The sequence below is a fragment of the Arachis ipaensis genome, chromosome B8, assembly GCF_059453495.1.
Source record: "Arachis ipaensis isolate K30076 ecotype BB chromosome B8, ASM5945349v1, whole genome shotgun sequence".
NCBI lineage: Eukaryota > Viridiplantae > Streptophyta > Magnoliopsida > Fabales > Fabaceae > Arachis > Arachis ipaensis.
Window position 1 is genome coordinate 114,807,765 of NC_142443.1, and position 11,242 is coordinate 114,819,006.

An 11,242-nucleotide genomic window follows, 5' to 3' on the forward strand; every position below is an offset into this window, starting at 1 on the left:
GTGAACTTAATGGATATGGAAATCTAACATCCAGAGCTTTCCAAAAATATATAATAATTCATACTTTGCTTTGGAAATGAAGGCCCAAAACTAGCGTTCAACGCCAGCCACTAACCTCATTCCTGGCGTCCAACACCCAGAAGGGAGTAGCTGGCGTCCAACACCCAAATAGAAGTCCCAAGCTGGCGTTCAACGCCCCTAAGGAGTCCTAGCACGTGGAGACACTCTAAACTCAGCCCAAACCTCACCAAGTGGGCCCAGAAAGTGGATTTTTGCACTACAAGATTAGCTTATCTTATTTCTGCAATCCTTAGTTAGCAGATTAGTATATATAGGAGAAAATCAACCATGTTTAGGAGCTCTCTCCAGCGTATCTTACATTCGAACACTATTCTATGTACAGTATAAGTCACCAACCTCCTAAGGTTAAGGTTAGGAGCTCTGCTGATTCTTATGAATTAATAATATCACTATTCTAATTCAACCTATGCTTGATTCTATTCTAAAATGTATCTTCGTTCTTCATCCTAATGGATTGGGAGTGTAACTTGACCGTCATCCCAATTCCACATGGGTTCTTGTAAGTCCTTGATGGGATATCATTGAACCACAAGCTTGATTATACATCTCTTTGACTGCTAATCTACAGCTTCGTTGGGGACTTCTCGAGACATCAGTTCAGCCGAGGTGCGGGGCAATTAGGGCCTTTGGAGTATAGGCTAGAACCCAAGGAGCAGCGTTCTCTGATCCGGAAGATCCGACCTTGTCTGTGGCATTTTGAGTAGGATCACCAAGTGAATGGACTGCTAGAGCTTCATCCTCGTTCAGATTGGATGACCGCTGACCCGGCGTTAATCATATACAACCTGCCATGGAATGAATCAATCAGAAATTGGAGTATATGGTGAGAAAAGTTGATCCAGAAGGAAGAAGCATCTTCGAAGCCTCAACCGTTCTCATACCATAGATTTCACACCTATTGATGAGCGGATATTTTATACGCTTTTTTACATCATTTTCATATAGTTTTTAGTAGTTTTTATTTAGTTTTTATAGGTTTTGGTGTTAAATTCATATTTTTGGATTCTACTATGAGTTTTTGTATTTTTGGACAATTTCAGGTATTTTATGGCTGAAATTGAGGAGCTGGAGCAGAAGTCTAATTCAAAGACAGAGAAAGCACTGCAGAAGTTGTCCAGATCTGACCTGCCTGCATTCGGAAGAGCTTTTCCGGAGCTACAAAAGTCCAAATCGAGCTCTTTCAACGGCTATGGAAAGCTGAATTCTAGAGCTTTCTAGCAATATATAATAGTTTATACTTTGCTTCGGAATAGAAGGCCTAAAACCGGCGTCCAATGCCAGCTTCCTGCCCCCTTCCAGGCGTCTAGCGCCCAAAGAGCAGAGCCTAGCGTCCAAAGGCCCAGAGAGGACCCCTAGCTGGCGTTTCACACCCAAAAAGCCTCATAGCACGTAGATCTCATCAAAGCTCAGCCCAAACACTCACCAAATCGGCCCAAGAAGTGGATTTTAGCACTAAATAGACTGTTTTACCATTACTAGTCATCTGTTTAGTATTTAAGGGATTTTATTTATGTAATTAGATATTTGGTTTTCACCCCGGGGATTCCCGGAAGTTCTGAGAACCTTTTACACCTCCCGCTGAGGGAGGTCTGCCATTAATTTCGTTTTTCATTGTTTTTACTTTCAGTATGAGTTTCTAAATCTCCTAGGTTGAGGGGAGGAGCCCTGCTAAGTCCTATGAATTAATAAAAGTACTATTGTTTCTTCTTCGATCCGTGTTTGATCTAACTCTAAGATGTATATTCCGATCTTCATCCTGATGAACAGGATGATCTAACCAATTAGCTCTATTCATCACATTAAGACGAACGTACCTGACAAACAACCACGTCTACTTGGGTTCGTGTGAGTACCTGGAAGAAAAGCACGAGCCAACATCTATGTTTATACATCTCTCAGATGGTTAATCTACAATTTCGTTGGGGACTTCTCGAGACACCAGTTCAGCCGATCTCTGGGGAGATTAGGGTCTCTGTGGTATAGGATAGAATCCAAAGAAGCAGTATTCTCTGATCCGGAAGATTCGACCTTGTCTGTGGCATTTTGAGTAGGATCGCCAAGAGAATGGATTGTTATGCGCTTCACCCTTTGTCAGATTGAATATCACGACCACTGGCCACGGCCATGTTCAACTTGTAGCAGAGGATATCAATGACCACGGGCAATGGTTTTGATCACTTACAGCCTACCATAGAAGAAGATCATTCACAAGCAAAGAAGACAGTAGTACCAGAGTTACTTCAGAGAGATAAAGCAACTCCAACTCTCAACTCTATTCCCAGCATATAATTCCTAAAAGCTAACTTCATAACAACCTTCTGATTCTACCTGACTAAGACCTGCAAGACAACCATAGCTTGCTTCAAGCCACAATCCTCGTGGGATCGACCCTAACTCGCTCAGGTATTACTTGGACGACCCAGTGCACTTGCTGGTACTACTGCTGTTGTACGAAACAGTGTGGGTTTTGCGTACACGCGCACCAAGTTTTTGGCGCCGTTGTCGGGGATTGTTGAGTTTGGCCAAACTGCCAGATTGTCTTGCTCCTTAGATCTGGTAATTTATTTTATTTTATTTTATTTGAGTATTTTATGTTTTTTTCTTCTTCCTCAATTTTCGAAAATTCTGAAAACTTTTTCAAAAATATTTTTTTTCTTTGTTCAATTTTTGTTCTTGGTATTGGGTCTTCCATGTTCTTGTTTCCTGTTTTTCAATTCCAAAAATTTTAAAACTTCTTCTTACACTATTTTTTAAAATATTTGTATTTTCTCTGTTTGAGACTTTCTGTTTGAGTCTTTTTTTTTTAACTTATAAAAATAATTCAAAATAAAGGTAAACATGCAGATTCGGAAATTAACACAGACATAAATAAAATAGAACTAATAAAAAGGAAGATCATACCAAGGTGGGTTGCCTCCCACCTAGCACTTTTCTTTAACATCCTTAAGTTGGACGGTCCATAGGCTCAATCCTCTTCCTTTGCTGGATCCTTCAAGAGGAAGATCTCCAGCTCCTTGTTGTTCTTAACTTTTACACCATGATACAGCTTTAGGCGGTGTTCATTGACTTTGAAGAAGGTAGGACTTGAGGGGTGACTTAGGTGGACAACGCCGTACGGTTCCACCTTCTCCAACATGTAGGGTCTATCCCATCTTGACCTCAGCTTGCCCGGCATTAACCTCAGCCTTGAGTTGTAGAGAAGAACTTGATCCCCAACTCTAAACTCTCTTCTCTTGATGTTCTTGTCATGTACCGCCTTCACCTTTTCCTTGTAGAGTCTTGAGTTCTCATACGTTTCTAGTCGAAGGCACTCCAATTCCTCCAGTTGTAATTTTCTTTCAATTCTGGCTCCTCCCAATCCAGAGTTGCATTCCTTCACAGCCTGGTAAGCTTTGTGTTCCACTTCTACCGGAAGGTGACAAGCCTTTCCTTAGACTAGGCGGAACAGACTCATGCCAATGGGTGTCTTGTAGGCTGTCCGATAGACCCATAGCGCATCTCCAAGCCTAGAGCTCCAGTCCCTTCTATGAGGTTTAACAATCTTCTCTAGTATACGCTTGATCTCTCTATTAGACACCTCGGCTTGGCCATTTATTTGGGGATGGTAAGACGTCGCCACCTTGTGAATGATGCCATGTTTCTTCAACAGACCTGTCATTCTTCTCTTACAAAAATGAGAGCCTTGATCACTCACGATTGCTCGTGGTGATCCAAAGCGACAAATAATATTTTTCCTAACAAAATAAACAATAACGTTAGCATCATCAGTACGGATAGAAATTGCTTCCACCCATTTAGAAACATAAGCTAACAGAATGTATAAGAAACCGTTCGAGTTTGGAAATGGACCCATGAAATCACTACCCCAAACATAAAAAATTTCACAAAACAACAAAAGTTGTTAGGGCATCTCATCCCTCTTGGATATGTTTCCAAACCTTTGGCATTGGTGGCAAGAGTCACAGAAAATATTAGCATCCTTAAAAAGTGTGGGCTACCAAAATCCGCAGTCTAAGATTTTTCTTGCAGTTCTTCGAGGACCAAAGTGTCCACCACTCTCAGAAGAGTGGCATGCCTCTAAAATAGACTAGATTTCGGATTGTGGAACACACCTTCTAATTATTTGGTTAGCACCACATCTCTACAAATATGGGTCATCCCATATGTAATATTTGGACTCGCTCTTGAGCTTGTCCTTCTGGTGCTTAGGAAAATTTGGAGGGAAGGTGCGACTAACTAAATAATTAGCTATGGGTGCATACCAAGGAACCACCTCAGATATTGCTTGCAAGCTATCAAGTGGAAATGCACCATTGATAGGAGTGGAGTCACTTTTAATATGTTCTAGGCGACTCAAGTGGTCCGCCACCAAATTCTAGGAACCACTCCTATCTTTGATCTCTAAATAAAACTCTTGCAATAACAATATCCAACGGATTAACCTTGGTTTGGACTCTTTCTTAGCTAATAAGTATTTCAAAGCCGCGTGGTCTGAATATACTACCACTTTGGTTCCAAGTATATAAGCTCAGAATTTATCCAAAGCAAAAACAATGGCTAAAAGTTCTTTTTCAGTGGTAATATAATTAGACTGGGTGCCATCTAAAGTTTTAGAAGCATAAGCAATAATATAAGGATCCTTACCTTCGCGCTGAGCCAGCACTACTCCTACCGCATAGTTTGATGCGTCGCACATGATCTCAAACGGCCTACTCTAGTCAGGCCTTCTCACAATAGGAGCTTGGGTCAAGGCAATCTTCAGCTTGTCAAATGCTTCCATGCAGTCTTCACTCAAGTCAAACTCTACGTCTTTCTACAGTAGAAGGGAAAGGGGTAGTGCAACCTTACTGAAGTCTTTGATAAAATGCCGGTAAAAACCTGCATGACCAAGAAAAGAACAAACTTCCCTCACAGAGGAGGGGTAAGTTAAACCAGCAATAACATCAACCTTTGCAGGATCAACAGCTATACCAGTATTAGAAACAACATGGCCTAGAATAATACCTTGCTTTACCATAAAATGACATTTTTCAAAATTAAGCACAAGGTTTGAACTAGCATATCTTTCTAATACTCTAGCAAGATTATCCAAACAAAGGTCAAAGGAATCACCATAGACACTAAAGTCATCCATAAATACTTCCATACAATGCTCAAGAAGATTTGAAAAGATACTCATCATGCACCTTTGAAACGTAGCCGGTGCATTACATAAACCAAAAGGCATTCTCTTATATGCATACGTTCCAAAGAAGCATGTAAAAGTTGTTTTCTCCTGATCTTCTGGAGCAATATGGATCTGAAAATAACCAGTATAACCATCTAAAAAACAGTAGTGTGATTTACCTGACAGGCGATCAAGCATTTGATCGATGAAAGGTAATGGGTAGTGATCCTTGCGAGTGGCCAAGTTTAAGCGCCTGTAGTCAATGCACACCCTCCAAGAATTCTGCATCCTTGTAGCCATGAGTTCCCCATTCTCATTCTTCACTATTGTGACGTCGGACTTCTTCGGAACCACTTGTACTGGACTAACCCACTCACTATCCGAGATTGGATAGATAATGTCAGCTTCAAGCAGTCGGGTCACTTCCTTCTTCACAACTTCTAGAATTGTAGGGTTCAACCGCCTCTGAGGTTAACGGATAGGCTTGGCTCCCTCCTCTAGAAAGATGCGGTGCTCACAAACTTGAAAGCTTATACCTACTATGTCCACCAAACTCCACCCAATAGCTTTCTTGTTTCTTCTCAGCACATTAAGCAGACGCTCCTCTTGTTAGGAAGTAAGCTCATTTGCAATAATCACCGGGAGCTTTTGATTGTCTTCAAGATAAGCATACTTGAGGTGAGGTGGAAGGGGCTTCAACTCCATGTTCAGCTCATAGCTTGGCACTTGATCATCCGGAACCACTGGAGGTGGCAAGGTGTCTTCAGTATACTCAGGGAACTTCCCCACACTTGCACCTTGAGCCATGTTCTTCTCATCAACTGCCTCTTGGTGAATTTCAGCCATAGTCTCATCAATAATATCACACTGGAAGATAGAGTGGTCTTCCGGTGGGTGCTTTATAGCTTTATCAAGGTTGAAATTCACTGCTCTTCCATCTATCTCAAAAGAATAGGTACCCGAGAGGGCATCCAATTTAAACAGAGAAGCCTTCAAGAACGGCCTCCTAAGCAAGATGGATGATGGTCTTCTTGAGTCATTAAGGGGCATCTCAAGAATATAGAAATCAATAGGAAAGATCAACCCTTAATGCTCACCAATACGTCTTCCACAATGCCAACCACTGAGATTATGCTCTTATCTGCCAAAACAAAACGGGCTGCCAACCTTTTCAATGGTGGAAGCTTCAAAGCATCATATACAGATAATGGAATAATGCTAACACCTGCACCTAAATCACACATGCAGTCAACAAATTGTACACCCCCTATAGTGCAAGTAACTATATAAGGATCAGGATCACCACATTTCTCTGGTATAGCACCCATCAAAGCAGAAGTTGAGCTACCCAAAGGAATAGTTACTAAATCATGGATCTTTTCCTTATTCATGCACAAATCCTTTAGAAACTTAGCATGCTTAGGAACCTAGCGAATAGCATAAAAAAGTGGAATAGTTACCTCAACCTTTTTGAAGATATCCACCATCTTGGGATCTAGCTCCACTTGCTTTTTAGTCCTCCTAGCAAGGTGTGGAAAAGGAATGGGAATGGCCTCTTTCACAACATCGTCTTCCTTAGAAACTCCATTCCTTGGTTGAGCAACTTCTTCTTCAACCACATCTTGTACTTCATCCTCTTCTTCAACATCTTTTACCTCAACAACGTCTTCATCTTAAGTGGCTTCATTTGAGCTTGGCTCCTCAGGACTCCTCTCTTGTAATGTAGTGCCGGACCTCAAAGTGATGGCATTGATTCCACCCTTGGGGTTAGGTAAAGGTTGAGAAGGAAGCGAACTAGAGCTTGAAAGTTGAGTATTGGAGGTAGAGGGTGGGTCCAAATGGGATAGAAGAACTTGGATGGTAGAGGTAAGACCGGTGATGCTAGAGGCAACTGTGGCTTGAAGCTCTTTTTGTCGTTACATAAGAGAGCAAAGCATCTCATCATTGGAGGGAGAAGAAGGGTAGGTAATTTGGGGGGCTTGTGGTTGGTTGTGTTGAGGCACTTGAGCTTGCCTTTGGTGAGGTGGTTGGTATCTTTGGCCTTGGTTTTGCTGTTGGTATGGAGGGTTTTGTTGATACCGGTTTTGTTGATAGTTGTTATTCCACCTTTGATTTCCACTATTGTCTCTGCCTCCTTGGTTGTAGTTGTCTCTCCATCCTTGGTTGGGATTGTCTTGCCAACCTTGATTGTAGTTACCATCTTGATTATAGTTACTGCCTTGTTGATAGTACCCTTGATTCGGACGGTTCTAATAAGCATTGGTAGCCGCCAAGGTGTTGTCCTCTTGGAGTTGTAGGCATGATGAACGGATTTTTTGATGGTTTAGAATTCACAATAATGAAGTCTCGTTGCAAGTATAGTTTCTAAACCAACAAATAATCCTTCCATACAAAAATTTGTTTGTCACTAAAACAAACCCCTAAATTTATAAACCGAAGTATTGAACCTTAGGTCGTTCTCCCTAGGAATTACAATAAAGTGTTCTTGTTATTGGTTATGAGGTGTGTTTGGGGTTTTTGAGATTTTTGACAAGAAATATAAATGGCAATGTAAATAAACTAACAACTAACAAAGCTCTTGGTAAGATATGAGAATTAGAAGTCCTATCCTAGTTATCCTCCTCAATTGTGACCACAAATTATCCATTGCTACCACTTAATTAACCTCTAACCATGGAGGAAAGTCAAGTGGATGAATTAACTTGATTCCACAAGTCCTAGCCAACTCCCAAGGGAAAGACTAGCTTTCGTGGTATCCAAATCAATTAGCAACTTCTAATTATCAATCAACAAAGGAATTAGATAACTCAAGCATCACTAATTACTCCACCTAGGCCAAGAGGGATAAAATCTATGCTAAAATCCAACCAAGCAACTTGGAAGGCACTAAAGAAAAGCATAGTAAATTGATAACAACAATGAAATATAACAACAATTATTGCAAGGAATTAATAACAACAATCAAAAGAAACACAATTATCATGAATTACCTCAAATTGAATTGAAAGAAAATAGAATGAACAAAAGTAGATCTACAAACCAAGTAGAAGAAATTATAACAAACAAAAGAAGAATGATGAATGTAACAACAAAGAATTAAGAAGAATAAGTAGAAGAAAGCATGAATTAAAAATCTAGATCTAAGAACTAAACCTAATCCTACTCTTAATCCTAGAGAGAAGTGAGAGCTTCTCTCTCTAAAACTAAAACTAACTAAAGCATGATAAAACTAAAATAAAACTCACTAACTAACTAGATGTCCCATTCCTCTTCAATTCTTAGGTTAAATAGCACCAGAAATGAGTTGGATTGGGCCCAAAATGCACTAGAAATCACTGGCCATAAGTTGCATTAAATAAATCACGTGCAGCATCGGTGCGTACGCGTACAGTGTGCGTGCGCGCCCCTAAACACAATGCAACTCTAGCAAATTTTATATCATTTTGAAGCCCCGGATGTTAGCTTTCCAACGCAACTAGAACCGCATCATTTGGACCTCTATAGCTCAAGTTATGGTTGATTAAGTGCGAAGAGGTCGGCTTGACAGCTTTTGCGATTCCTTCATTTCTTCATGAGTTCTCCATTTCTACATGCTTTTCCTTCATCCCCTCAATCCAATCCTTGCCTACTAAATCTGAAATTACTTAAAAAACATATCAAGGTACCTAATGGAATTAAGGTGAATTAAATTTAGCTATTTTAATACCTAAAAAGTATGTTTTCACTCTTAAGCACAATTAAAGGAGAATTTACAAAAATCATGCTATTTCATTGAATAAATGTGGAAAAAGATGATAAAATCCTCTTAATTCAACACAAGATAAACCCTAAAAATGGGGTTTATCAGGGCATTCATCAGTAAAGTGAGAATAGTAAGCGCATATTCTACATACTCTCTGAGGGACTAACTGTTGACATTATTGTTGTTGAGTAGGTGGAGGTTGTTGTTGATTGAGTTAGAGTTGCTTGAGTATATTGGTCATCTCTTCCAAAGTCTTGGTGAGAGCAGTGGTCTCACTACTAGAAGAAACTTCCGCAATAGCCTTGGGATGATTATTCCTTTGCCTTACATGTTGGGTAGACTCAGCTAGATTGGTGATCAGTTGCCACACTTCTGTTGCCGTCTTGTACTTTGTCAGAGAGCCATTACTCGCAGCATCCAAGAGGGTCTTATCTCGAGGCTTCATGCCTTGGCAGAAGTATCTAATTAACACCAACTGGTCAATTATGTGATGGGGACACGAGTCAAGGAGATTCTTGAAGCGTTTCCAATACTCATAGAGAGTCTCTGATTCACCTTGAATGATGCAGAAAATTTCCTTCCTCAATCTATCTGTGACCTCCGGTGGAAAGAACTTGTCTAAGAATTTCCTTCTAAGCAGATCTCAATTAGTAACAACAGCTTCGGGTTGAGTGTAGAATCACTCTTTTGCCTTTCCCTCAACAGAAAATGGAAAGGCATATAACCAAACGGCAGTCTCTTCCGCACCATGCCGCCTAGTAGTTGAACAAGCTGTTTGAAAGTCTCTGAGGTGCTTGATAGGCTCTTGAGCGGGTAAACCATGGAATTTAGGAAGTAGATTGATCAATGCGGTCTTCAGTTCAAAATCAGCAGTCAAATTCGGATGATGCACTTGATAGTTGATATGGTTGAAGTGTAAAATCTGGAGCTCCCGCTTCCTTGAGAGTAATTCTTCTAAGAGCTGCCATAGTATCTACACTTAAATCAACAGAAGAGATGTCAATGGAATTATTAGGAGAGGAGTTAGTTTCTTCCTCAAATGACGCTTCAGACTCAACCTCTGATAAGACTGGTGAATTGGGTTGAACCCCTTCACCACCCTCGGAGGCTAACCAACGCCGAGCTTGCCTAATATGTGTAATAGTTTTTTCAATTTCAGGATCAAACGTGGCTAGGCTTGGATCCAGTAATAAACACGTCATTCAATGAAAGAAACATAGAGCTCATGGTAATAAAATATACTAAGAAAAATAAATAATAACTACTACTAATAAACACAAAGCACACCAATAAAAATAAAAAAATACAATTATGTAAATATAAATATATTTACACCAACAAATAATTTAGCACATATGCAACTCCCCGGTAACGGCGCCAAAAATTGATGGGAGGAAAAATGTTAGTTAAGAATTTCTGAAAAGTATTTTCTAAAATAGCATTGCAAGCACAGTCTTAGCCGACGAAATTTCCACTATCAATTTAGAATATGTGTCACAATTAATAATAAATAACCAGAAGTAGAATCCCGGGTCATTTCTCAAAGAGTTGACACAAGATGCAAATTATTAGTTAGGATTTTCCTGAATATTTTTGAAATTGGGAACGAAAAATAAATGGCTAGAAATTAAGGCAATGAGCAGCTAACAAGAGATGTTATATATTTGAAATAAAAGGCCTTGGTTAGGGGGAGATAATTGGGATTTCTATCCTTGTTGTCTTTTCCAAGTATGATAGTAAAGGTTCATTGCTTCCACTTAGTTATCCTCTAGCAAATGAAGGAAAGTCAAGTGGGTATCACTAACTCTAGCTCACAAGTTCTAGTCACTTCACGGGGAAGGACTAGAGTTGGTGAGAGTTGAGTTAGCCAGCAATTCACAATTATAGATCAATACTTGAGTATCAGAACTCAAGGGATCCCAATTAATCAACCCCCAAGCCAAGTTGAAAGATCTACTCCATTAACATGAATGTCATTTTTATAAACACATAATAGGAGTAAATAAAAGACATGATAATTACAAAAAATTAATTGAATTAAAATTGGCACGAATAATAATTAACAATGATCAAACAAGCAATAAAAATAAACATAAAAATAATTCATTGCATTAATAAAATTTTAGAATAACAAGATCCAAACATGAATGCAAAATAATCAAATGGAAAAGAGTAATAGAGAAATTAGAAAAGAAAACTAGAAGGAAATTGACTCCAATTGAAGGTAGTAGCAGCTCAAAATCCAATTCAAA

General features: G+C 39.6%; 2 protein-coding genes across 2 annotated transcripts; both read right to left on the reverse strand.

The window, feature by feature from the left end:
• Positions 1-3,046: 3,046 nt before the first annotated feature.
• Positions 3,047-3,739, reverse strand: LOC107611389 (uncharacterized). The gene is made up of 2 exons (XM_016313321.1): positions 3,569-3,739; positions 3,047-3,463 (listed from the first exon to the last, which is right to left on the reverse strand). The coding sequence occupies exons 1-2, from the start codon at positions 3,737-3,739 to the stop codon at positions 3,047-3,049; spliced, it is 588 nt and encodes a 195-aa protein (XP_016168807.1).
• A 2,588-nt stretch (positions 3,740-6,327) lies between these two features.
• On the reverse strand, positions 6,328-7,508 carry LOC148549328 (uncharacterized). The gene is made up of 2 exons (XM_088495720.1): positions 7,446-7,508; positions 6,328-6,675 (listed from the first exon to the last, which is right to left on the reverse strand). Exons 1-2 carry the CDS (start codon positions 7,506-7,508, stop codon positions 6,328-6,330), a joined length of 411 nt encoding a protein of 136 aa, XP_088351846.1.
• Between the last annotated feature and the right edge of the window lie 3,734 nt (positions 7,509-11,242).